This window comes from Artibeus jamaicensis, unplaced genomic scaffold, assembly GCF_021234435.1.
Source record: "Artibeus jamaicensis isolate MK-2021 breed Jamaican fruit bat unplaced genomic scaffold, CSHL_Jam_final contig_700, whole genome shotgun sequence".
In the NCBI taxonomy this organism is placed as follows: Eukaryota; Metazoa; Chordata; class Mammalia; order Chiroptera; family Phyllostomidae; genus Artibeus; species Artibeus jamaicensis.
In genome coordinates this window covers 10,860,182-10,881,870 of record NW_026521930.1, presented here as the reverse complement: position 1 = coordinate 10,881,870, position 21,689 = coordinate 10,860,182, and the positions used below count along the sequence as shown (strand labels likewise).

At 56.9% G+C, this 21,689-nt stretch overlaps 5 protein-coding genes and 1 pseudogene across 13 annotated transcripts; 3 read left to right on the top strand and 3 right to left on the bottom strand.

Moving 5' to 3' along the window:
• Positions 1-8: 8 nt before the first annotated feature.
• THOC6 (THO complex subunit 6) lies at positions 9-2,880 on the bottom strand. 5 transcript variants are annotated; one of them, XM_037154632.2, is made up of 13 exons: positions 2,796-2,880; positions 1,972-2,087; positions 1,801-1,865; positions 1,608-1,711; positions 1,480-1,517; positions 1,348-1,396; positions 1,155-1,226; positions 964-1,066; positions 829-878; positions 680-742; positions 469-579; positions 250-384; positions 9-171 (listed from the first exon to the last, which is right to left on the bottom strand). In XM_037154632.2, exons 2-13 carry the CDS (start codon positions 2,052-2,054, stop codon positions 91-93), a joined length of 954 nt encoding a protein of 317 aa, XP_037010527.2. In that variant the 5' UTR covers positions 2,055-2,087; positions 2,796-2,880; the 3' UTR covers positions 9-90. The 5 variants fall into 5 exon arrangements, with proteins under 5 accessions (XP_037010527.2, XP_037010523.2, XP_037010526.2 ...); XM_037154628.2 differs by lacking the exon at positions 2,796-2,880 and adding an exon at positions 2,680-2,763; XM_037154631.2 differs by lacking the exon at positions 2,796-2,880 and adding an exon at positions 2,680-2,763 and having other exon boundaries at positions 844-878.
• A 260-nt stretch (positions 2,881-3,140) lies between these two features.
• HCFC1R1 (host cell factor C1 regulator 1) lies at positions 3,141-4,295 on the top strand. Of its 3 annotated transcripts, XM_037154635.2 has the most exons (4): positions 3,141-3,235; positions 3,520-3,576; positions 3,690-3,818; positions 4,057-4,295. In XM_037154635.2, the coding sequence occupies exons 1-4, from the start codon at positions 3,141-3,143 to the stop codon at positions 4,190-4,192; spliced, it is 417 nt and encodes a 138-aa protein (XP_037010530.2). In that variant the 3' UTR covers positions 4,193-4,295. The 3 variants fall into 3 exon arrangements, with proteins under 3 accessions (XP_037010530.2, XP_037010531.2, XP_037010529.2); XM_037154636.2 differs by lacking the exon at positions 3,520-3,576; XM_037154634.2 differs by lacking the exon at positions 3,520-3,576 and having other exon boundaries at positions 3,627-3,818.
• A 19-nt stretch (positions 4,296-4,314) lies between these two features.
• On the bottom strand, positions 4,315-6,670 carry TNFRSF12A (TNF receptor superfamily member 12A). The gene is made up of 4 exons (XM_037154637.2): positions 6,509-6,670; positions 5,690-5,794; positions 5,326-5,460; positions 4,315-5,240 (listed from the first exon to the last, which is right to left on the bottom strand). The coding sequence occupies exons 1-4, from the start codon at positions 6,600-6,602 to the stop codon at positions 5,185-5,187; spliced, it is 390 nt and encodes a 129-aa protein (XP_037010532.1). The 5' UTR covers positions 6,603-6,670; the 3' UTR covers positions 4,315-5,184.
• Positions 6,671-7,138: 468 nt separating this feature from the next.
• CLDN6 (claudin 6) lies at positions 7,139-10,202 on the top strand. 3 transcript variants are annotated; one of them, XM_037154643.2, is made up of 3 exons: positions 7,139-7,294; positions 8,188-8,250; positions 8,947-10,202. In XM_037154643.2, exon 3 carries the CDS (start codon positions 8,972-8,974, stop codon positions 9,635-9,637), a length of 666 nt encoding a protein of 221 aa, XP_037010538.2. In that variant the 5' UTR covers positions 7,139-7,294; positions 8,188-8,250; positions 8,947-8,971; the 3' UTR covers positions 9,638-10,202. The 3 variants fall into 3 exon arrangements, with proteins under 3 accessions (XP_037010538.2, XP_053527647.1, XP_037010540.2); XM_053671672.1 differs by lacking the exon at positions 8,188-8,250 and having other exon boundaries at positions 8,952-10,202; XM_037154645.2 differs by lacking the exon at positions 8,188-8,250.
• A 721-nt stretch (positions 10,203-10,923) lies between these two features.
• CLDN9 (claudin 9) lies at positions 10,924-11,577 on the bottom strand. The gene has a single exon (XM_037154684.2). It carries the CDS (start codon positions 11,575-11,577, stop codon positions 10,924-10,926), a length of 654 nt encoding a protein of 217 aa, XP_037010579.1.
• A 6,281-nt stretch (positions 11,578-17,858) lies between these two features.
• Positions 17,859-18,463, top strand: LOC119056261 (ferritin light chain-like; annotated as a pseudogene).
• The last annotated feature ends 3,226 nt before the right edge of the window (positions 18,464-21,689 follow it).

Genomic DNA, 21,689 nt, shown 5'->3' with positions numbered 1-21,689 from the left:
ACATGAAAGAAAAGCCTGAAATTTTATTTGTAAAAAAAAAACAAACCAGTCCAGACCCCTGCAGTGGTGGGGGGAGGGAGTTGCCGGAGGTCAGAAAGACAGGGAGAAGGCGCGGTAGCCCAGATTGGTGAACACATCCACCCGGCAGCTGCTACCTGCAGCTGTCAGCACCTGGAGGCAAGAGAAGAGTGATGGACCTGCCCACACTCTCGGCTTTCCAGGACCGCCACAGCTCTTTGCAAGACCCACCTTACACTCTGGTGCTGCTGGCTGTTGGTTGAGGCTGAGGCTGAGCAGTCCTGGGGAAGAGCTAGGCACCTGAGCCTTAAGCTCCCCACTCAGCTGCCACTGATTGACACAAGGGCCCTGGCCAGCTGACAGAATCTGTAGAGCAGGGAGGGGATTTAGGGGTCATGGCTGGAGACAAGAACCAGGCAGGGGTAGCAAAATGAAGACAGAGAGCCTCACCAGGTCCTGGTAGAAAGTGACATGCTTTTGTGGTGCCCACATGGGGAAGATGGTGGTAGGCGTGGAGGATCGGAGGTGCCAGAGGGTGAGTGCTGGGCCTCCTCCGCAGACCTAGGCAGAAAGGTGGGGGGCCCCAGCCACCATAAAGCTACAGGCCCTCAGCTAATAGGGCCTGGAGCTGCCACCCCATCCTGCACTTTATCTGGCTCACCATCCAGTCTGAGTCAGTTGCCAAACATCCGATCCAACGCCCGTTGTGGGGCCTTGAGCACTCCTGGGAGGGAGGACAGGAAGAGAGGAGATGAAGACTCAGGAGATGCTCAGGGAGAGGGGAAGACAGGGTGTGGGGCATGCCCTCACCTCGTGCTTGTATACCTCGATTGTCTGGACCTCCTTGGCCATGCGGAGGTCTGTGGGGGAAGAACCATGACAGGTACCCTACTCACCCGAGCCTCCCTTACCACCATCTTTCTTTCCAACCAGATACTCCCTTACCCCAAAGCCGCACAGACCCATCTTCACCGCCTGACAGCACCTCAGGGTTCCGCTCCCGCAATGCCAGGCAGTGAATGTAGTCTGTGTGGCCCCGGAGTGCCTGCTGCAAGGAGAGGGGAAGTATCAGAATGAGACCTTAGAAGAATGCCCCCCCCCCCCCCCCGCACCATCCAGCTCCAGGGCCCTCTCACCGTGAAGGTCCCCGTCTCTAGGTCCATCGTATGCAACTGGCAGTCTCCCCCTGCCAAAATGAGGGAATTCTCCTGCAGAGAAAGGCAGGGTGAGGTCGGCAGTCAATGTCAATCAGGACAGGCACAGGGGGGCAAGGATCAGTTTGGGCCCAAAACAGGGTAGGGTAGAACCCCAGTCACAAAGGGCTCAGACCTTGGGGACGAGAAGCAAAGCATTGATCTCAGGCACTTCCAAGCTGGTCCTGGGGGAGGGAAAGCAGGGTCATCTCTGGTGAGGCAGCACTTGCACCCCCATGTGCCCTCTGCCCATGTGGCCCTGGCTTACCTGTATGGGGGCTGACGACGCCATAGCTCCTTACAGCCCTTCGTGGAGGGGAACACTGGGTGACCTCAAAGGCTCTCTATGGGGCTTAGCACCCCAGTGCCCCCCACCCCAAGCTCCGCACTCCTTACCTTCTTGAGGATCTCCACCCAAAGCCAGGCCTTCACCTCGCCATCTCCAGCACTGAACAGATGTCGATCGGTGGAGACCATGCTGTAGACGGGCCCATCATGGGCTAAATGGAAATGCAGAACCTGAGTGACCTGTGCTGCTCCCCTCCTCTAGCCTGCAATCCCCTAAGCCAAACTCAATGGCTGTACCCACCTTGGAAGATCACTATGGGTTTCTTACTTTCTTCTTTAGCCTCTGAGCTCAAAGCAGCAGACAAGCTGAAGGGGAAAGGGGAGAGGATGTGTGGGTCAGAAGCAGGGACATGAATCCTATGAAGGCCAAATGCCAGAGCCAGTGGGTGTTGGGGAGCGGAGACAAGGGTACCTGAAGATGGCTATTTGCCCATAATTGTTGCCAGATGCCAGGAACTTCCCGCAGGGTGAGACACTCTGGGAGAATATGGTCATGTGCAGCCGCTGCAGCGCCTGAAACACTTCCCTCTGTGGGGAGAGGCTGTATGAAGTCTGGGAACCCTAATCCACAGCCTCCTTCCCGGTTCCCTAGCCAGTTCAGCCACTGCCCATACTTCTCAGACCTTTGAGACCCACCAAGTGGGCATCTGCCCATAGAGTCCTGGACTTTGCTCCAAGAAGAGGGTGAGGACAGGATTGGGGTGCTTGATGCAGGGTGCTCAAGGTCCTATTTGCATCCTCAAGTAGGACCTTGAGCATGCACCCAGCCTCTCCTCCAAGTTTCCTCAACTGTTGAATGGAGCTCACGGGAGATCCTGTTACCAATGTATGAACTACTGTACATAAAGAGCTTCGCACAGGGATGCCTCGTTGAAAGCTCATAAAACGTGGCTCTGACACCCCAATGAAGAAAAACATACTACCTTCTAATCTCTACCCTCTGACTTTCATGTTAGACCCATGAAGTAGTTCTGGGTTACTATTCCGCTCGGGGTCAGAGTTCGAATCCTACCCACAGCCCACGCAAAATAGTATTCAAGTCACGACTCCTTGCCTGCCCCTTCCGAACCGGGCATGGACTACAAACCCCAGAAGACACCGCGAACCACGCCCGCCTCACCTGACCCAAAGGCACCGTGTACGGCACTGATCGCTCCATCTCGACAACTACAAGTCCCAGAGTGCTCCGCGCGCGACGCAGCCTCACGAGTCCGGACGTGCCCCTCGGTCGCTCACCTTCGCAGCGTCCCACCGATTCAATACTGCCAGCTGGCTCGGCTGGAAGGCGGTCCACCAGACGTACCACCAGAACCCAGGAGCCGAGGTGAATGTCGCGAAGACCCTCCCCCCCCCGGCTCGACACAAAGTAGCGCCCACTGCAAACCCGCTACGCCGGACCCCTACCCCACACCCGCAGCGCGGACCCGCTTTCCGGTAGCTCCCGCCCTTCTATCACGCCTGCGCGGGATCTAGTCGCGCTGCGCGCGCCTGAAACCACACCTCTCGCAGTTGGCCACGCCCTCGGAGCTCCGCTTGTGCCTGTGGATCCCAACCCTCTGTCCGCGGGACCCCGAACCTCAAATGATCCTTCAGCAGGCCCTGGAGCGAGACCCACCGAGTGGGGCCCAGGGTGACCCGCGAGCTGCCTTAGGGACGCCTCGAGGCTTGGACGCGAGGTGTGTGTGTGCGGTGGCAGGAGCCACCCAGAGCCAAAGGAGTTTTGATTGGGGGCTTAGGGGTTGTCTGCAGAATAACACGGTGCGGCGAATCAGCAGGGTTTGGGCATGAGCTGAGACAGGTTTGGAGACTTCCCAGGCAGGCTGCTGGATGGCCCGGGATAGTGGGGGTGACTTAGGAGTCAGCTGAGATGGACTGGGGGGTTCCTGGCTGACTCTCCATGTTCACGCTGGCAGTTCTTGGCCAAGAGGGTAGGGTGCACCTAGCTCTCTTTTCTTCTCAGCTCCCCTCTCCGAGGAGCTGTGCCCATGAGCACCAAGCGGCGCCTGGAGGAGGAGCAGTGAGTTTGGGGGCAGGGAGGGACTCCCAACAAGATCTCTGTCACCTTAGGTCCCCATCACCCTGCCTCCCTGCTGAAAATCCCAGCCTGCCTGCCTCCTGGTCTCTCCCCAGGGAGCCCCTTCGAAAGCAGTTCCTGTCTGAAGAGAATATGGCCACCCACTTCTCTCGACTCAGTCTACATAATGACCACCCTTACTGCAGCACCCCACTGGCTTTCTCCCCCGCTCTGCCCCCACTCAGGTAGGCACCATTCACTATCCACTGACTGCGCCTTGTGGAGGATCACACCCTGTCTGGGAGCCAACCTCCAGGCCCTGCCTCATCCTGCTATTTTTAACTTCTAGCCAACCACTGTTGTTTCGCCTCTTGGCTCCTTAGAAGGTGGAGGCAGCCCAGAAGCCCCTAGGGACCTGAACCTGGTGGGAGGTGGCTCTGCCAGACCAGCCTTATCCCTGTGTCCTGTCATTTCCTCTTCTAGGAGCCCTTGCTCTGAGCTGCTTCTCTGGCGCTACCCTGGAAACTTGATCCCTGAGGCCCTCCGGCTGCTGAGGTTGGGGGACACCCCTGCCTCCCGCTACCCTGCAACCCCAGCTGGGGAAATAATGGAGCTCTGAGTGCTGGCAGGCAGTGCACCTGCCCACCCTTCTTCTCTTCCACAACAGAGAAGACCACCACCATGAAGGGACCAGGTGCCCTGCTTTTCCTCCAGGCATATGGGCAACAGAGGACAGTGAGCCTGGGGTAGGAGGGACAGGAGGGACAGCCACATGGAAAGGGAAGCAGTCTCCTCCCTTCTGCCAAGAAGAATTGAATAAAGAATGCTGAACAGATAGATGATGACTTCAGTCTGGAACCTGGGAAGACAGGGCAGGGTTGGGGCACCAAATGCTGGGGTTTCTCCTTAAGATCTTCCCTGAAAAAAAAAACGGTCAGGGCCTGCCCAGGTCCTGGCAGACTGGGCTCAAGCATTGAGAATGTGTGAGTCAGAGCCTCACCCCCGCCCCCGCGGCTGACTCACTCCTCCCTCTAGCTCTGGGAAGTTCAGACTGGGGAATCATGCCACTCTCCAATCCATTTAAAGTTAAAGATTCTTTTATTAATAAATTCTCCTATCCCTCCAAACTTTCTCCCCCAAATAAATATCTCTCCCCTCTTTGAAAGTTGAGGGTGCAGTGTCTCAGGGCCAGCCCCCCTAGAGGGCCAGCCCCCTAGGGTTAGGAACAGATCCCTAACTTGCCCCCCCAGGCTGAGACCCCAGTGCTGAAATTTCAGCACATCTGAGTGGATGGGGCATGGTGTTCTCTCTGCCCCTCACTTCAGCCTGACCCCCAGACCATGGGGGTAGGGGACCCTTCTGCAAACGTTGCACTTCTTCATGTCAGTGATCTGGTGTGAGCAGGCCTGGGTCTCCTCTTCTGTCATAGAGCCAGAACTCTGGATCCAGGCCTCAGAGAAGTGATTCACCTGTCCCCCATCCCTGCACACCCCCATGACCAGAGCAGCCTGGCTCTGGCTGTGTCTGGGAGGCAGGGGCTGGCTATGAATGAATGAATGAATGAATGAATGAAGAGTGGGCACCGCCTCCTGCTGACTGGGACACTCATTGTCACTGGATCAGTGCCACACCGGGACAGCCCTCCCCACCGGTCTCCTCGATGGGAGCTGCAAGATAAGAAGAGGGGTCGTCATGAGCTGGGGAAATATTAAGGAGTTATGGGGGGGGTCAGACGGACCAGAGCATACTTACTGGTAAACTTTTCTCTCCTGCGGCACTGTCTCCAGACCAGGAAGCCGGAAAGTAGCCCCAGCAGGAGGGCCAGGCTCATGGCGCCCCCCAAGATGGGCCACAGCAGCCCGAAGGAGGCTGAAGGGGCCCCTGCGCCTGGGGGCAGGACTCGAAGTCAGACCTCGACCCTCTCTGGGCCAGTCCCACCCCCTAGATCTGACCCTCAAGTCTTTCCCCTACTGTGGCCTCTACCCCAGTGGGAGCCCTTGCCCGCTTCTGCTTCCCACCTAATTCCCCAGATCTGAAACCACCTGCTCCCTCCTCGACCCCAGCAACTGTCTCCCGGTCCGGTGTCCACTCGCCTCTGGCCCCGCCCTCCACTCACAGCCCAGGCAGAAGTCGCTGTGCGGTCGCGCTGGACAAGACGCGCAGTCCATGCACTTGTCGAGGTCCGCGCTCCAAGAGCTGCCACGAGAGCACGGAGTGGTGCCTGAGGAAGGGGCCATGGGTCAGAGGCTGGGGTTGGGACGCGGCTATTCTGGGGCCTGAAGTCAGGGTCCGCCGGATCGTATAACGTGAGTCACCGGCGCTCTCCGCATTCCTCACAGGTGACCCTCGGGGCCTGACCAGGACGTGGCAGCGAGGGGTGAAAAGGGGCATAGCGCGGGAGGCTGGGGGAGGGGTGACCTCCCCACAACACCCGTGGGCCCCCCCCCCCCGCCGCCGGGTGACTCATTCCTGGGCACTGGGCCCGACCCCGGTCCTCTCCCCTCCCCCCCGCATAGCTGGGCACTGAAGTCACCGGATGGAAGGGGGCACCACACATGGTATGGGGCGCAGACCCCCGTGCCTCTGTAGACACCGTCCCCCGACTCGGGTCACTGGGACTGGGCAGACCCAATATTGACCAAGCTGGGGGCATGCCCCCATCACCGGACCAGACATCCGGCCTCCAAACTTTCTCCACTTCCGAGTCCGAGTTGGACAGGCGGGAAACTGAGGCCGGGACTGGGGACGAAGCTCGGAGCGAGATGGGACTGCCCCTGGCCAGGGAGCACGGTGTTTATAAACTACCGGCCCCCCGATTCCATGCAACCCCAGTTCTGTCCCCTCCTCTAGGTCCCCAAAACTGGCCCCGGTCCCCCACCGAGGGCCACCGGCCCTCACACCCTCCCGCCCAGCCCCGGCCCGGCGCCCGGCGTACCTGACACCGGCTCCCCAGCCGCGGCGCACAGCAGCGGCAGCCCGAGCCCCAGTACAAGGAGCCGCAGCAGCGGGCACAGCAGACCGAGAGACATGGTGCGCGTCCCGCGGCCGCTGCCATCTGAGACCGCCGCGAGTCGAGGGGACAGACGGCCTCAGCCGGGTCCCCGCCCCCGCCTTCCGGGGCGGGCCGCTAGCCGCGGCCGGCCCCCCGACGCCCCGCCCCGCCCCGCCGGGCCCGCTAAATTCAGTCGGTAGCTTTGCAAACCGCGGCCGCGTGCCCCCGCGGGACGCAGCCGAGCTGCCAGCTCGGCGCGCGGGTGCGGGAGGTGTGCGTGGGCGGGGTCAGACGCGAGACCCCCGAAGGCAGCATCACTGCCTCCTTATTAAGGACCCCGGGGGCACCATGTAAAAATAGTGATGTGTCCTTTCATTTCCACCTTAGGACATAGTTACCTAGTAAAATGGGTACTTGTCTCCATTTTCCGAGGATGAAACTAAGGCTCGGGAAAGTGGCGGAGCCGAGACCCAAGTCCGTTGAGCTCCCAGCCCTGCGCGCCGCCCCGCTGCGGGCCCGCCGTCGGCTGCGGTGGCCGCACGTCCGCGCCCAGTCTGGGAGCCGCGGCGCCGAGGCCGCGCTCCGCGCGCCCGCGGGGGTCTGCACCGGGGTCTCTGCCCCTCCCCGGGGCGGTGGTCCAGTGACGTCACCGCCTCTTTAAGTTCCCGCCTCCGCCCCATCCTCACACTCGCGGCTCCTAGGAATCTCCGCGGGCTCCTTCCTCCTCAGGTGAGCCTCGGGGCAGTGTGCGTCCTGGGGAGGGAGAGGTGGACACCTAGAGGAACGGGGTGCAGGGGACGGGCAGCGTGGACAACCTGGACTGATCTGGCGGCGGCCCCCAGGGTCGGGGCGTCCCCAGCGAGGGACAGATCGGGTCCTTCGGCTGCTCGGAAGGGGTTAACCGCCCCCCTCCTCTCCTCCCCTGGGACAAAGGCACCGAAACCCGGGCGCCCCTCCCCCACCTGCGCTGCTCCTGGATCCGTCGCCCCTCCCCCTCCCCTGCGGGAGCGGACCCCAGGCGGGCGCCGCCATTAAACTTTACCTGTCCAGTGGCTTCCAGGCTGTCGGGGAGCTGAGGACACCCACCTTCGGGCCGGACTCCCAAGGGAAGTAGGAATCGGGAGCGGGAAGGAGCACCCTCGGAGTCGGGCCCACAGTGTGTGGAAGGGGAATGGGTCGAGGGCAGACGAGGTGCGAGCTGCCTAGGCTGGCCGGCCTCGGCTTTAACTCTGCCGGACGCCTGGAGGTGTAGACAGGGCACTGGGACCAGCGAGGGGTGGCCCACCTCGTCTGATCTCCCCCGAGATCTTCAACTCAGGCTCAGTGGAAAAGGTGAAAGGAGAACCTGCCCTCTGGCCGGTCCCAGTGGTGCGCGGGAACTTAAGGCAATCGAGAGCCACAACAAGAACCCGAACAGAACTGATCGGGTGGAGACCAACGCTGAGATGGGAAGGGAGACAGGTGCGGGGAGGCTGCTGTAGAAGAGCTAACAGGTTCGCTAGATAGACCCCAAGGATTTTAGCTCCTTTTAGGGAAGTTGTATCCTGAGAGGATGGCATTTGGGGCAAAAATACACAAGAAAAATGTCCCTGATCTTGGGGGTATGTTTTGTGGCCCCAAAGGGAGAGCAGAAGAGTGGGATCCAGAGAGGCAGCCAGTGACCAGAGGGAAGGAAGTGCTTTTGGGTGAGAAGCTTTTTTCCCCCTTCATCTCTCCTGCCTCTTCAGGGATTGTGGGCTGGGGCTGGGCTGGGTGGGCTGGGCTAGGGCAGGTGAAGTGGGGACTGGTGAGCCTCCCAGAACACAAAGATCTTGAAGATCAAACTGGAAACCACCTGGCTGAGGTATGGAACCATGTTGGGGGGAGGGGTTTGGACACTCCTATTGGGTGGTGGGAGAAAGCTTGGGTCTCTAATCTTGGTGGTTTTGAGATTGAAACTCAATAGCTCATGCCAACCTTCTGTCTATACACCCTGTGGAAGATACCTAAAGATTCCACTGTCACTTCATCCCCTTTTTGTTACTTTGCTGCTTGATAAAATGTACCCATAGTGGCTAAAGCCAGGAACTAACACTTGCTTAGGCTTTATATTATCTTTCATTTGTACTCAAAACAGCCAGGACCAGGTGGCTTATTTATTCACTGTTGTAAGACAGGGCCTGTCACATAACTAGGGAAGAAAAAAAATAAATGGTAAAGCATTGATGCTCATTTTGCCCATGAGAAAAGAGGCTCAGGGACAGGACATGGCATCCCAACTTCCAGGGGTCATACCCTTGGTATTCTGTGTGGCCATGGCACCTGGCATCGGGGTTAGCAGTCGTTAGGAATGAGGGATCTGGACCATCTGGTCTTAAACATTACTCTTTTCTGTCCCTCAGCACAGCTTTCAACCTCACCCTCATCATGGCCTCTGCTGGTCTGCAAATACTGGGGATTGTCCTGACACTGCTTGGCTGGGTGAACGCCCTGGTGTCCTGTGCCCTGCCCCTGTGGAAGGTGACCGCCTTCATCGGCAACAGCATTGTGGTGGCCCAGGTGCTGTGGGAGGGACTGTGGATGTCCTGCGTGGTGCAGAGCACAGGCCAGATGCAGTGCAAGGTGTACGACTCGATGCTGGCGCTGCCCCAGGACCTGCAGGCTGCCCGAGCCCTCTGTGTCATCACCCTCCTCGTTGCCCTGGTGGGTCTGCTGATCTACCTTGGTGGGGCCAAGTGCACCACCTGCGTGGAGGACAAGGACTCCAAGGCCCATCTGGTGCTCACCTCTGGGGTCATCTTTGTCATCTCAGGGGTCCTGACCCTCATCCCCGTCTGCTGGACAGCCCACGCCATCATTCAGGACTTCTACAACCCCCTGGTGGCAGAGGCCCAAAAGCGGGAGCTGGGGGCCTCCCTCTACCTGGGCTGGGCGGCATCTGGCCTTTTGTTGCTGGGTGGGGGGCTGCTGTGCTACACCTGCCCTTCTGGGGGGTCTCGGGGCTCCAGCCATTACCTGGCCCGGTACTCAACATCCGCGCCACGCGCCAACTCTCAGGGGCCCTCTGAATACCCCACCAAGAATTACGTCTGATGTGGGTAGGAGAGTGCGGGCTCCCTTGACAATGGAGCCTACCCCTGAGCTGGAGTCATCAAAATGCACAACAGTTTCCTGATTGCTTTCGTTTTTTCCTTTTTATTGGGGGAGTGGGGGTTTCCTTTTAATCCATTTGATAAACACTGAACCAAGAAGAAACAGACTCCCACCTGGGCTCTGCTGCTGGCCTGTCTTTGGGTGAGCGAACCAAGGAGGCAACACGGAAGAGTTTCTGGATCTTTCTTCACCTTGGACATTCCCATCTGGGAGTCCGGGCTGGCCAGGTGCTTTGTGACGAGATGCTTTGATGGTCTGTCCCCAAGAGTCCCTGCTGCTCTTGGGGCAGGGCCACCCTGGATTTGCAGGGATGAGCTCCACCTTGCTGGTCAGGCCTTGAGAAGAGCAGGTGATAAGTTACCAGAGAACTCCTACCTCCAGAGATTCTGACCTCTGGCCCTTTCATCCTCGGCCCAGAGCTGCGTCTCAGCCATACTGTGGGACTCTGGCCCTCTCCTCTCTGGGCTCTGTACACTTCTGCTATGCCACACCCACACTCAGCAATTTTTACTAAATAAAGTGTGTTTTGTTTCGGTTTGTTACTTGCCATTGGTGTTGCTGGAAAGCTGTTGGGTTCCAGCCTGGTGTGCAGTGAACGTGAGTGACTGGCCTCCTTAGTTGCTCCCTGCCTAGCATGGAGCTGAGTAAGGTTAACCACAGGACAGGACATGGAGCATACTGGCCTGAAGGCCCGGGGGAGGTCACCTGGGCTTCCCTGCTCAATCACAGATCAAGGCAGCCAGAGGTACAAATGATCTTTATTCTGGGAACTCCATTTGGGGCAGGGGAGTAGGGTGGACCTTCTGGCCTGGAGGAGTCTGGCTTCTCCCAGAGGGCCTGGCCAGGGTCTCCGAATGCAGGTGGGTGGCCAGGCTGGAGTGGACCAGCTCCAGGGCGGGCAGAGCATGATCCTCTGCTTGTTTGAGCCAAGGAGCTGCTGCCCTTTGGGTGAGGCCCAGGTTCCAGGGGCAGGGGAGGAGGGCCAACCCAGGACTTGGGCCGCAGAAAAAAGGCAACTGATTTTGCAAGGCAAGCCAGGAGGTAGGGACCCCCTTGAGGAGGATATGGGCTCAGCCAGGCCACCTGAGACAAGCCCAGAAGCCAAGCCTGGCTGGAGCTCCTGGGAAGTGGGTGTCATGTGGGGAAGGGGTTGATGGTAGAAGGCAGGGGTTAGAGAAGGCATCCAGTAGAAAGTCCAGGCTCTGGGCCACAGGCTTCCGGAGACTTCACACATAGTCCCTCTTGTCCATCCCAGAGGTTCCTGAGCGGGATGGGATGGAGTAGCCCAGCCTGGGTCCTCGGGGTCGTTCGATCTCGGGTGGGGGGCATGTGCAGCAGAGAAGGCCCCCCCCCAGCATGAGCAGGGCAGCTGCTGCCCAGCCCAGGTAGAGGGAGGCCCCCAGCTCCCGTTTGAGGGCCTCAGCCACCAGGGGGTTGTAGAAGTCCTGGATGATAGCGTGGGCTGTCCAGCAGATGGGGATGAGAACCAGGATGCCTGAGAGGAGAAGGATGACCCCCCCGGTGAGCACGATGCGGGCTTTGGCACCTTCGTCCTCCACACAGGTGGTGCACTGGGCTCCCGTAATGGCCACCAGCAGGCCGAGCAGGGCCAGCAGGAGGGCAACCACACAGAGGGCTCGGGCAGCCTGCAGGTCCTGGGGCAGCGCCAGAATCGAGTCGTACACCTTGCACTGCATCTGGCCCGTGCTCTGCACCACGCAGGACATCCACAGTCCCTCCCACACCACCTGGGCCACCACGATGCTGTTGCCGATGAAGGCGGTCACTTTCCACAGGGGCAGGGTGCAGGACACTAGGGTCCCCAGCCAGCCCAGCACGGCCAGGGTCAAGCCCAGGAGTTCTAGGCCAGCTGAAGCCATCTGCCCCTTCGGTTAGGTCTTCTCAACTCTTGGTGGTCTGGTAAACCGAAGAGTGAGTCGTCAGATGCTGCCAAGTAGGGGTCTCGCTGCCAGCCAGGAACGGAGGGTGTCCTCAGGCCAGGACGGTTCTCGCATTTGTGGCCCTCTTGCAAGGCACCTCCTCTCTCTGTGCCCGACACAAGTGTGTCTCTGGCCCCCGACAAACACAAAATCTCACAGTCCTGCTCAGCTGAGTGGCTGGTATCCCCTCGAGACGCCCGTCGCCCATCAGTTGCCCAGTGGCTGCTTCTTCTGCCACCCTGCAGTCACGCCCCAACCGCTGCCTGTCTGACCGGCTACAGAGAACCTACCCTCCAACCCACCTTCAGGCTGGAGAGCGCCTCGTCCCCTCCGGCCGGCGCAGGTTCACGCTGAGCAGTATACCCTTAGGAGATGCCGCCTGGGGACTGCCGGCTCCTGGCAGCAAGCACGGGGTTTTAAGGCGGAGGCAGGGGAGGAGCAGCCAGGCCAAGACTGGGGGGGGGGGGGGGGGGGGCAGTGCCACGGGGAGGAGGCGGGGCTGGGAGGGGAGGGGGACTCAGACTTGGCGGGGAGGGTATACCGTCACCAGGAGGGGACAGGGGAGGAGAGAAGAACATCTACACCTGTGGGAACCCAGGGAAAAAAGGAATGGTGAGACTGAGGATCGGCTTTGGGAGAAGAAATGTAACTGGCTCGAGACAAAGAAGTGGGGCAGTTGAGGGGCTCAGCTCCCCTTCCTGAGACTCCTCCGCCCCTCCCCCGCCGCCCGTGCTCTCCCGGGCTGGTTCTTTTCTTGATGTTGCAAACGTACCCCAGCTTCCCCAGTATCGCGCACCCCCACCCGCCCATACCTCGCAGCTAGGACTCTCCGGAATTCGATCTGTCTCCAGTCTCAGCCCAGAGGCCCTAGCGGCTCCCGAGGGAAGGGCCCCGCCCGCACCGTTCCCTAGGCGACAGGAGTCGGGGGCCCAGCTCAGGTGGCATCGTCCAGGCAACGGCCTAGAAAACCACCCCCTCAGTTATACCTCAGCTCAGGTATGCCCTTTCCACCCCCTCCACTGAAACTGGGGGCCACGGTGAGTTGCTGTGAAGTCTCTAGAGGCCAGAGGATAAAGAGCCTGTTGTGGGAGAGGGGGAGGGGCACTCGGGGCATGGGTGAAAGGGGAAGAGCCCCAGGGGCAGGAGCGCCTCTTGCCCGTGGGGAGTGAGTGACCGCTCTGGGTGAGACGCCACAGAGGAAGGCAGCAGGAGTTAGGCCCAGGGGACTCTGGTCTCTCTGAGCCCTGCCTCAGAATCCTCAGGAAAGACCCTGACCTCAAGACCGAGCAGAGCTCCATGATTCCCGCTGTGGGAGGCAGCGGGGAAGGGAGGCACGTAGACCAGAGCTGAAACCCTGCCCCTCTCGCCTGGGGTAGATAAAAAAAGGTCAAGTTCCTTAACCTCCTTGGGTCAAAGACCTCTTTGAGAAACCTCCTGAGACCCACAAACGTGAGCCCCTCATTTTAAGGGATGGGTTATGAACTCCCTCAAGCCCCTCCCTGGGTGCGAAGAACTGAGAATTGTACGAAAAGGGAGGAGACTGATGAAAATTCCACTTTTCGGGGTGGTTGGGAGGACTCTCAAAGACAGCCCTCGCCTGGGACACCCTCTCAACTCCACCCTCCTGAGCGAGAGCAGAGGCCTGACTGCCCTGCGGAGGAGGTGTCCTGGAGGGCTGGGAAGACCCCCACCCCCACCTGGTCACTGCACCACCTACAACCCTAGCGGAGGGGAGGGTGTTAGGTGTGTCCCCACCTGCCACAGTGGGGTTTCATTCATAAGTGATTCCAACTTCAGGTTGGTGCATTGCTCTGGGAGTGAGTTTTAGGATATTTTTGTAAGAGGGGTTTATATTTTCTGCAGATTTGCAAAGGACATCCACAGTCCAAAGGGGTGGTTGACCCTGAAAGTTTGAGAACCCATCCCCCTAAAATGGGAAGACTGAGGCCAGAGGTAATCCATGGGTCTGCAAGTGGGCCCCTGTGATGGGGACCTCCTCTATACCTGGTGCCTCCCCACAGGGCCATGGGGCAGTGCTGTCCAATGTGAGGGGCTGACCTGGTGGCCTTTGGACATCTGGGGACTGTGAGGGGAGTGCTGATGACAACAGGCGGTGATGGGCATGGAATATCTTGGGCAGGGTTTGCCCAGTTCCTCCAGCCCCTGAGGCCTCAGTTGCATGGGGAGGAAGGGTGGCTGAGCAGAAGGGCAAATAGAAGCAAGCCTTCAATAAGCTCCTCTATGGTCGGCAGGGCGGCCAGGAATCCAGCTGCACAGGTTTGGGCAGATGTCAGGCGCAGTCAGCTAGTCTGGGTCTCTGGAAGGGCCCACCGACCCGCCCACAAGGCCTCCCATCCTGGGCAGCCCCAGCCCGGGGCCTTTGGTGGCCCCCAGGCCCAGCGCAGTCTGCCTCCCGTCTTGGCCATAAGGTGACCCACTGGTCCCGATCTGCCTGGGACACTCTGGTTTGAGGACTGAGTCTTGCATCCTGGGGAATCGGACAGTTGGTCAGCCCGCAGTCAGGCCTCACTTTCAGGGCCCGCCAGTTCCACAGGCAGCTCTGCGGCACTGACCCCTGTGTTGTCATGGGGCCTTGTCTGCGCTACACATACACGAGTAACCCTAGCATCCCAAGAAGGCACTAAGGGGACCCTAGTATTATTCAGATCTCAGTTCTTTGTCCCCAAATATCTACACTCAAGAAGGGGGAGACCCCACATTGCTAGGAGCTGGCCAGCCACGTGGGAGATGGGTGTCCAAAGGATGAAGACATCCTCCCTTTCCCACCCCCCCACCTCCAGAGACCGGTCCCCCAGAGGTGCCTCCAGGGTGGTCTGGTGGCTTCAGCTTCCTCCTACTTGACGCCCACTCTTCTCCCTCCTTGATAAGGTGCTGGCTAGAGGGAGAGTAGAAGTGGGGCAATTTGTTGGGAAACAGAGAGGCCAGAAGGGGTGGTTGGAGGAGCTGCCCACTGCGGGTGGGGGGAGAGGGAGATTCATAGGCAGGGGACGGATTCCTGGGGCACCTGGGCAAGAGTGGACTTCCTGCCCTCAGCCCTTCTTGGAAAGAGGCCAGGAGGCCCCAAGCCCTCTCTGAGTTCCCCTGGTACACCTGGATTCAACTGCATCTGGAAAACCAAGGGTTACAGTTGAAGCCTGAAGCTGAGACTGTGATGGGGCAGGAATGCCATTGATATGGAGGGTTGAGATCCCTACGAGGTCAGCTTAGCGACTCAAGGGCACTTGAACACCTCATTTGGAATCCCTACCCGCATCTGCCTCTGCCCACAAAGAGGTGGGACAAGAAAGCATTCCCCACCCAGTGGCCTAGGGAGGAAACCAGGGCCCGGGTCAGCCTTGGTCTCCACCAGCCCCTTCAAGGAATGGGCCTGGAAGTGGGCTTGGGGGCTACAAAACCCAAGGGTATATCGCTTACTGGGGAGGTGCCCGAGGCCCCAGTGTTATAGGCACAAAAGCCTGTCCAGGTTCCTAAACCTAAAGGTGTGGATCAAACCTTGAGATCCCACAAGAATCTCACTGGTTGTACAGCCCCCACTTTACAGACATGGAAACACATGAGGGAAATGTGGCCCTACATGTACATGCACGAAGTGGGGCCACCTGATGCCACTCCAGACCCTGACTTCAAAGCCGGCTCCTCGCCCAGCCTGTGGGGGAGCTCGGTAAGCTGGGCCTTCGGGTGCCTTTCTCTGAAGGCAGCACAGCAGTGCAGCCCAATGGCTGAGCCTCATACTGCCATCCCACCTGCACCCCCTGCCCCAGAGCCAGCTGCCCCCTTCTTCCCCCCACTTCTAGAGGCTCCTTGGGCTGGGAAGTCTCTGCAGAGAGCCACGTCTGGGACCGATTCCACAAGAAACCACTCTCCACCCTGGCTCGCTTTCACCATGTCTGTGTCCCCAACGCAGAGAGCGCTGGTGTTTGCTCACCGCCTGCAGCGTGCAGCTTCCTGGACCCTGGGTCAGACCTGGTGCCAAGCCCACCCCAGGGCCACACTGAGCAAGTCACAGCTGCCCTGATCGCAGGTGCCTCCTGGCTGTAAAATAAGGGAGAAGCCTGCCCTGCTCATCTCTAATCACCAAAGGCATTTTCCCAGGCAGCCAGTCCCTCATATACCTTGGGGGTCAATATAGGTATTGACAAGCTGTTTTGTCAAGAGGACAATGGCAGTTTCACTTATAAGCGTGGGCAGACTCCATCGATTGGGTAGCAATGAACTTTATTAACAGTTGTAATTGTCAGCTTTAAACCAGCGGTAGTTATCCAGGTAGAGTTTTGAGAGTGGGGTTGCTCTCTCAATGCTGTCCTTTACTGTTTGCTTTTTAAAATATATGTTTATTGATTTTAGAGAGAAAGGAAGGGAGAGAGAGAGAAACATCAATTGGTTGTCTCCCATATGTGCCCCAAGTGGGGACTGAACCCTCAACCCTTTGGTATACAGAACAGTATACAGGTGGGGCTTCAATCAACTGAGCCACACTGGCCAGGGCTCAACATCCTCTCCTTGAAAGATTCACATTGTTTTGCCCTTCCTGTTTACTGTCTGATCCTTAGCTGAGAAGAGAGGAGGGCTACAGGACCTAAAGAGGATAGAGAAAGCAACAGGCCAGCAGGAATGAGAATTTGGCCATAATTCAACCAAGAGGAAAAGACTATCACTCTCTTTTTTTAATTCCTGTACCAGTGGAAGCTTTATCAAGGTACTAGTGCCTTAGGCTCCTGTCTGGGGACCCCAAGCACACCCAGGGCTCCAGGTCAGCGAGGGACACGGTAAGGGAAGCTGGGAAGACAGCTCAGGCTGTGGGCTAGCCCCAAAAGGGAAGGGTACTACCTATATGGATTGGGTGGCGGCCCCCAGTGCTGGGTGGCCCCCAATGCTGGGTTGGCCCTGGAACCTGTGAGTGTGGCCTTATTTGTAAAAAAAAAAAAAAAGGGTCTTTGCAGGTGTAATTAGGTTAAAAACTCAAGATGAGATCTTTTTGGATTTGCGGTGGCCCCTATATCCCATGACAGGTGAATCAGGAGAAAAGGCGGGGGGAGAGCTGGAATACAGGCACAGGAGAAAGCCATGAGAAGGTGGAGGCGGAGCCTGCAGTGATTTGGCCACAAGCCAAGGAACACCAGGAGCCACCTGAGGCTGGATGAGGCAAGGAAAAATCCTCCCCTAGAGCCTTGGTAGGGACAGCCCTGTGATGCCTTGATTTTGGACTTCTGGCTACCAGAGCTAGGAAAGAATAAATTTCTGTTAGTTTAAGCCACCCAGCTGTGGTGATTTGCTACAGTAGTCACAGGAAACCCATATATTTCCCTTCTTGCTGATAGGTCCCAGGATCTCAGAGGTCCCTCAAGGTCAAGTTGGCTTCCTGATACTGTTGCTACAGAAGAGCCCATTGAGATAGGGCGTCTGCCTGGTTACCTGAGCCCAAGCCACCTGAGTAACAAAGAGAACTTTATTCTGAATTGTACATGCTGGAGAGAGACTGGGAGGGCAGGTGAAGATGGGGAAAGAACAGGGGCTTCCTCTCATGACTCACCGTGGGAGCTTTCCTGTCCCGTGGGCATGACCTCACAGCCCTCATTCCAGGGCCCAGTATCGATTGTTCAACACTACTCCCAGTGCACCCAGGCCCTCAGGACCCCGAATCTATTTCAGTTGAAAGTATGACTTAAGACTTAGAAGGCAGGATTGAGTTTCCAAGAAGCCATGCAAACCTAAGCGGAGGAGGAGGGCCTCCGCGATGGCATCCAAACTCTCTATTTTATAAGAGAAAAGGAGGCAGTACCTGCCCTCTGTTGGTCCCCTGGATCTGTCTCTTGCTTCATAGTGTTTGGATGAAACAGACCCAGGGACTCCCCTTCTTCCAGCCTCCAATCACTCTCCATCCAACCTGTTTATTCTTTTTTTCTCCAAATTGTTAAAAATAGATTTTAGAGAGAGGAAGGAGAGAAACATCAGTGTGTTGTTCTACTTATTCATGCATTCACTGTCTGATTCTTATATGTGCCATGATGGAGACTCAAGCCCACAACCTTGGCATATCAGGATGATGCTCTAACCAACTAAGCCACCCGGCCACAGCCCCTCCAACCTCTTTGCCAATCACCACCTCAGAACCACCTCGGCCTTCCTCAGCTTCCTGGAACAGCCAACACAGTTGTTTGTTTGTTTGTTTGTTTACCTTAACTTCTTATTGCCAAACAACCATGAGCTCCCAAATTCATCAGAATTATTCCACCCAGGTGGAGAATGCTGTGAACCACTTGGTGAAGGTGCATCGGTAGGCCTCCTACAGCTACCTCTCTCTGGGCTTCTGTTTTGACCTTGATATGGCTCTGGAGGGCATGGGCCACTTCTTCCACAAGTTGGCTGAGGAGAAGCTTGAGGACACCAAATTTCTATTAAAGATGCAAACCCAGCGCAGTGGCTGAGTACTCTTCCAGGACATGCTAAAGCCTTCCCAAGAGGACTGGGGTAAAACTCAAGATGCTGCGATCATGAAGAAGGACCTGAACCAAGAGCTTTTGGATTTGCCTGCCCTGGGTTCTACCGACACAGAGTGTCATCTCTGTCGCTTTCTGGAGAACCACTTCTTGGATGAGAAGCTAAAACCATCAAGATGGGCGACCACCTGACTAACCTCCACAGGCTATCCAGCCCCCAAGCTGGGCTGGGCGAGGATCTCTGGCTCACTCTCAACCACCTAGGAGCCTCTGGAGCCAAGACGTCTTTGAGGAGCCCCTCGGCATTCTCCTGTGTCTGGCTTTTGCCTGAGCCTCTCCCTGAAACCATTAGGCATCCATCCTTTTAACCACCCTAGAAACCTCTTTCATGCATTGGACCAAATGGAAACAATAGTAGCAAAAAGAAAAAAGAGAGAGAGTGAAAATGAAATATTTCACAAGAGAGTGAAAAAGAGAGAGTGAAATATTTAACTTTAGTTAAAATATTTTAAACTTTTGTTTTCATTTCCTCAAACCTCATGCTGTGCCCTGGAGCCCCACCCGCCCGGATCACCACCCAGCTTATCAGCACAGGGGATGAGTTACATTCTCAAATAACGAGACAAGAGGCTTGCTGTAGGGCAGAAGAAAATGGAATAAATGAGTTTATTTTCAGACTTACTGCTTCCTCCCCCCAAACCGGGCTCCTCCCCTGGCAGACCCCTCTTCCCCAGGCCAGGCTCTGCTCCACGCCTTCTAGATCTGTCCGTGGGGAAGGCGGTGAGAGGCAAAGCCCCGTGTCCAGGGTGGGCTGCCTACCCACTCGTCCACTGGAGAGCTGGACTGTCAACAGGGCGGCGATAGAAGAAGTGAGGTGGTGGCAGTGCTGGCGGCAGGGGAGGTGAGAAAGGGGGCAGTGGCCAGGGGTCGCAGGGCACAGGCGGCGCCAGTAGGCTGAAAGATGAGGGCCGTGCGGGCAGCGGCGGCAGCGGTTGTGGGGGCGTCTCGGCTACCAGTGGCGGATGGCCACGCGCGCCCACAGGCCCGGGAGTGGCGACGATTGCGGTCTCCGGCAGCGGCGGCAGCGGCAAGTGTGCGGGCGGCGGCGCGGGCGCAGGCAGGCGTGGGAGGTCCTGCAGGGCGAGAGCCGCAGCGGGCGGCTCGGGCGCGCAAGCCTCGGGCGGTAGCTCGGGCAGTGCGAGGTAGGCTCCGGGGCCCCAAGGTGCCAGCGGCTCAGGCCGTAACGGGAGTGCAGGCAGCGGAGGCAGCTCGGCCAGGGCTAGCGCCGAGGACGGTGGGGGCTCGGGTCTCAGACCCGGAGGCAAGCCGGGTAGCGGTGGGTGCGGCAGGGTCGGTGTGGGCGGCTGGGTCAGTGATAGTGACGCACGGGCCCGGCCCAGCCGCGAGTGGGCGCGGGTGCGGACAAGCCGCGGGTGCGAGCGGGAGCGGGGGAGCCGCGCTGCCAGCTTGGTTGTTGTAGTCGCTGCCGTCACTGCACTTGCCCGGGCACCGTCAGTCGTGGCCTCATCCCTCCCGCCGGAGGCCACGCTGGCAGACTTCGGACAGGCCAATCAGAACCGCATCCTTCGGGGTTCCAGCCAATCAAGAGCAAATGCGCTAATGATCTACTGTCTCACGCGTTGGCTGGCACTAGATACCCCTGGCAGCCAATCAGAGGCAATAGCGCTTTCTATCTTATGTTACAGCCAATCACTGTGTTCACCGGAGGCTGTGTCTTCCACAGCTTACTATCCCTGAGACCAAGCGCTGCATTTGGTGGGCGCCCCCTCCTGGCAGGAGGGTCCACGGAGCTGGGGCTACTCCCTCTGGTACCCTGCCCCGCCTCCCTCAGTGGCCAATAATGAAACTGTGGCTCTCCCCTTTTAGTGATTCCGGACTGAAATGCCTGCATGTGGGTCAAGATCTAGGCAGATGTGCACTCAGTTATCTTACAGAAAAGATAAAACGATATTAATTCAAAAGCAGAGCTCGACATGTAGCAAATGTTAATGGTGCTATGATAGGTAAAATCATTTCAAATATGTTCATTCTATTTAATATAGGAATTTAGAAACCTTTATTTAGAAACCTTTATTATAATATTAGAACATTTCTAGGTGTGTTAGGAAGGTACCATTCACTACCCTCACTGAGACAGTCTGCTCAGTGGCCCCTGTGCCCAGATGTTGGTTCCTAACCCTTTCTAGGTTGTGGGTTTGGTCCCTTGTCTGGGTATATACATCCTAGGTCTGGGCACTTGACGGGACGCAACCAGTAGATGCTTCTCTCTTGCATCTGTGTTTCTCTTTCCCTTCCTCTCTCTCTAAAAGCAATTAAAAAAATGTCTTTGGGTGAGGATTTAAAAACAAAACAACTCACCAGATCACAAGAGGTGTGGATTTGGGAAAACTCAGAACACAGAGACTCGTAGAGACCGATCCTGGGACTGGCCAGGCTCTAGGTCAAAGTTCAGAATAGCAGATCAATCCCCAATTGTGCAACCTCCATTCCAGGCCCAGCCTGGAGAGTAATTGGCTTCTGCATTTCTGGGTGAGTAAATTTTTTATCATGAGATAAGAAAATAAAGTGATGCTGTAGCACTGGTACTGGTAGTAGATTAGTAACTAGCTCTTTAAGATGTTTCCTGGCTGGGGGGGGGGGTTTCTTCCCCTTTTTCTTCCCTTCCCCTCTGTTTTAATGGTGTTGTAAATATTCATTAATCTGAGATATCAAATGTCTGATTTATTCCTTTCCAACAGTGCTTAGGAAGATGAGATCAAGTAGCTTATGTATGTAATTGTTTGAAATGCTAAGGGAATTGAATTAGAATCAGGCTTGTAAGGAATGTAAAAGATTTAAGGGGGCATCAATCTGTCAAATTTATAATCTAATTGAACATTAATCAAAGAATGTGAAAGCAAGTTTTACATTCAAAGTATAAGATTAATCAGTACAATAATGTCCAGAAGTAAATGTAAAGGCTTAAGAAACTAATACACAAATAATACACAAGTCCCCTAACTTGGAGGTATTCCCCAACAAGATTGTTACCAAGGGATGCTGCCGCGGTCCAGCCGCAGCGGGTCTAAGGGTCCCCTCGAGGTGAAGGTAGGAGTCGGCGCGGAAATCAGGCAACTACGCAGTTCAAGGCAGGTGATGCTCTGAAGACCTTTATTGAAAGTAAGGCTGAAGCTTTTGTACTATTCTAGCTGGCAAGCGATTTCAGATTCGTTGGCTTTTGCAGTTACTGTTGCTTATGCTTCTTGGTCTGAACAGGAACTTGGCTGTCTGCCTTGGTTAGGCTGTGGCAGGGGGCCTATTCTTATTCTGCGTATTAGGTATGTCTAAAATTGACTCGGGGGGGTAAACATGCCCTCCTGGTTGACTTGTGTACTTGTCTATGCCCTTCCTTATTTCCTCTTTTGTTAGGGGTTCTAATTCTTTTATTTCTTTTAATATTTGTTCTCTCTTCTCAGGCCAGTATGTAAGGTACCATGGCCCGGAAAAATATCTTATGAGGCTTTTTCTAACTTCTAGTTTTCTTTGTGCTGTCATGCATTTTTGTGGTGTGCTATCACTTCTTGCAAGTCTCTC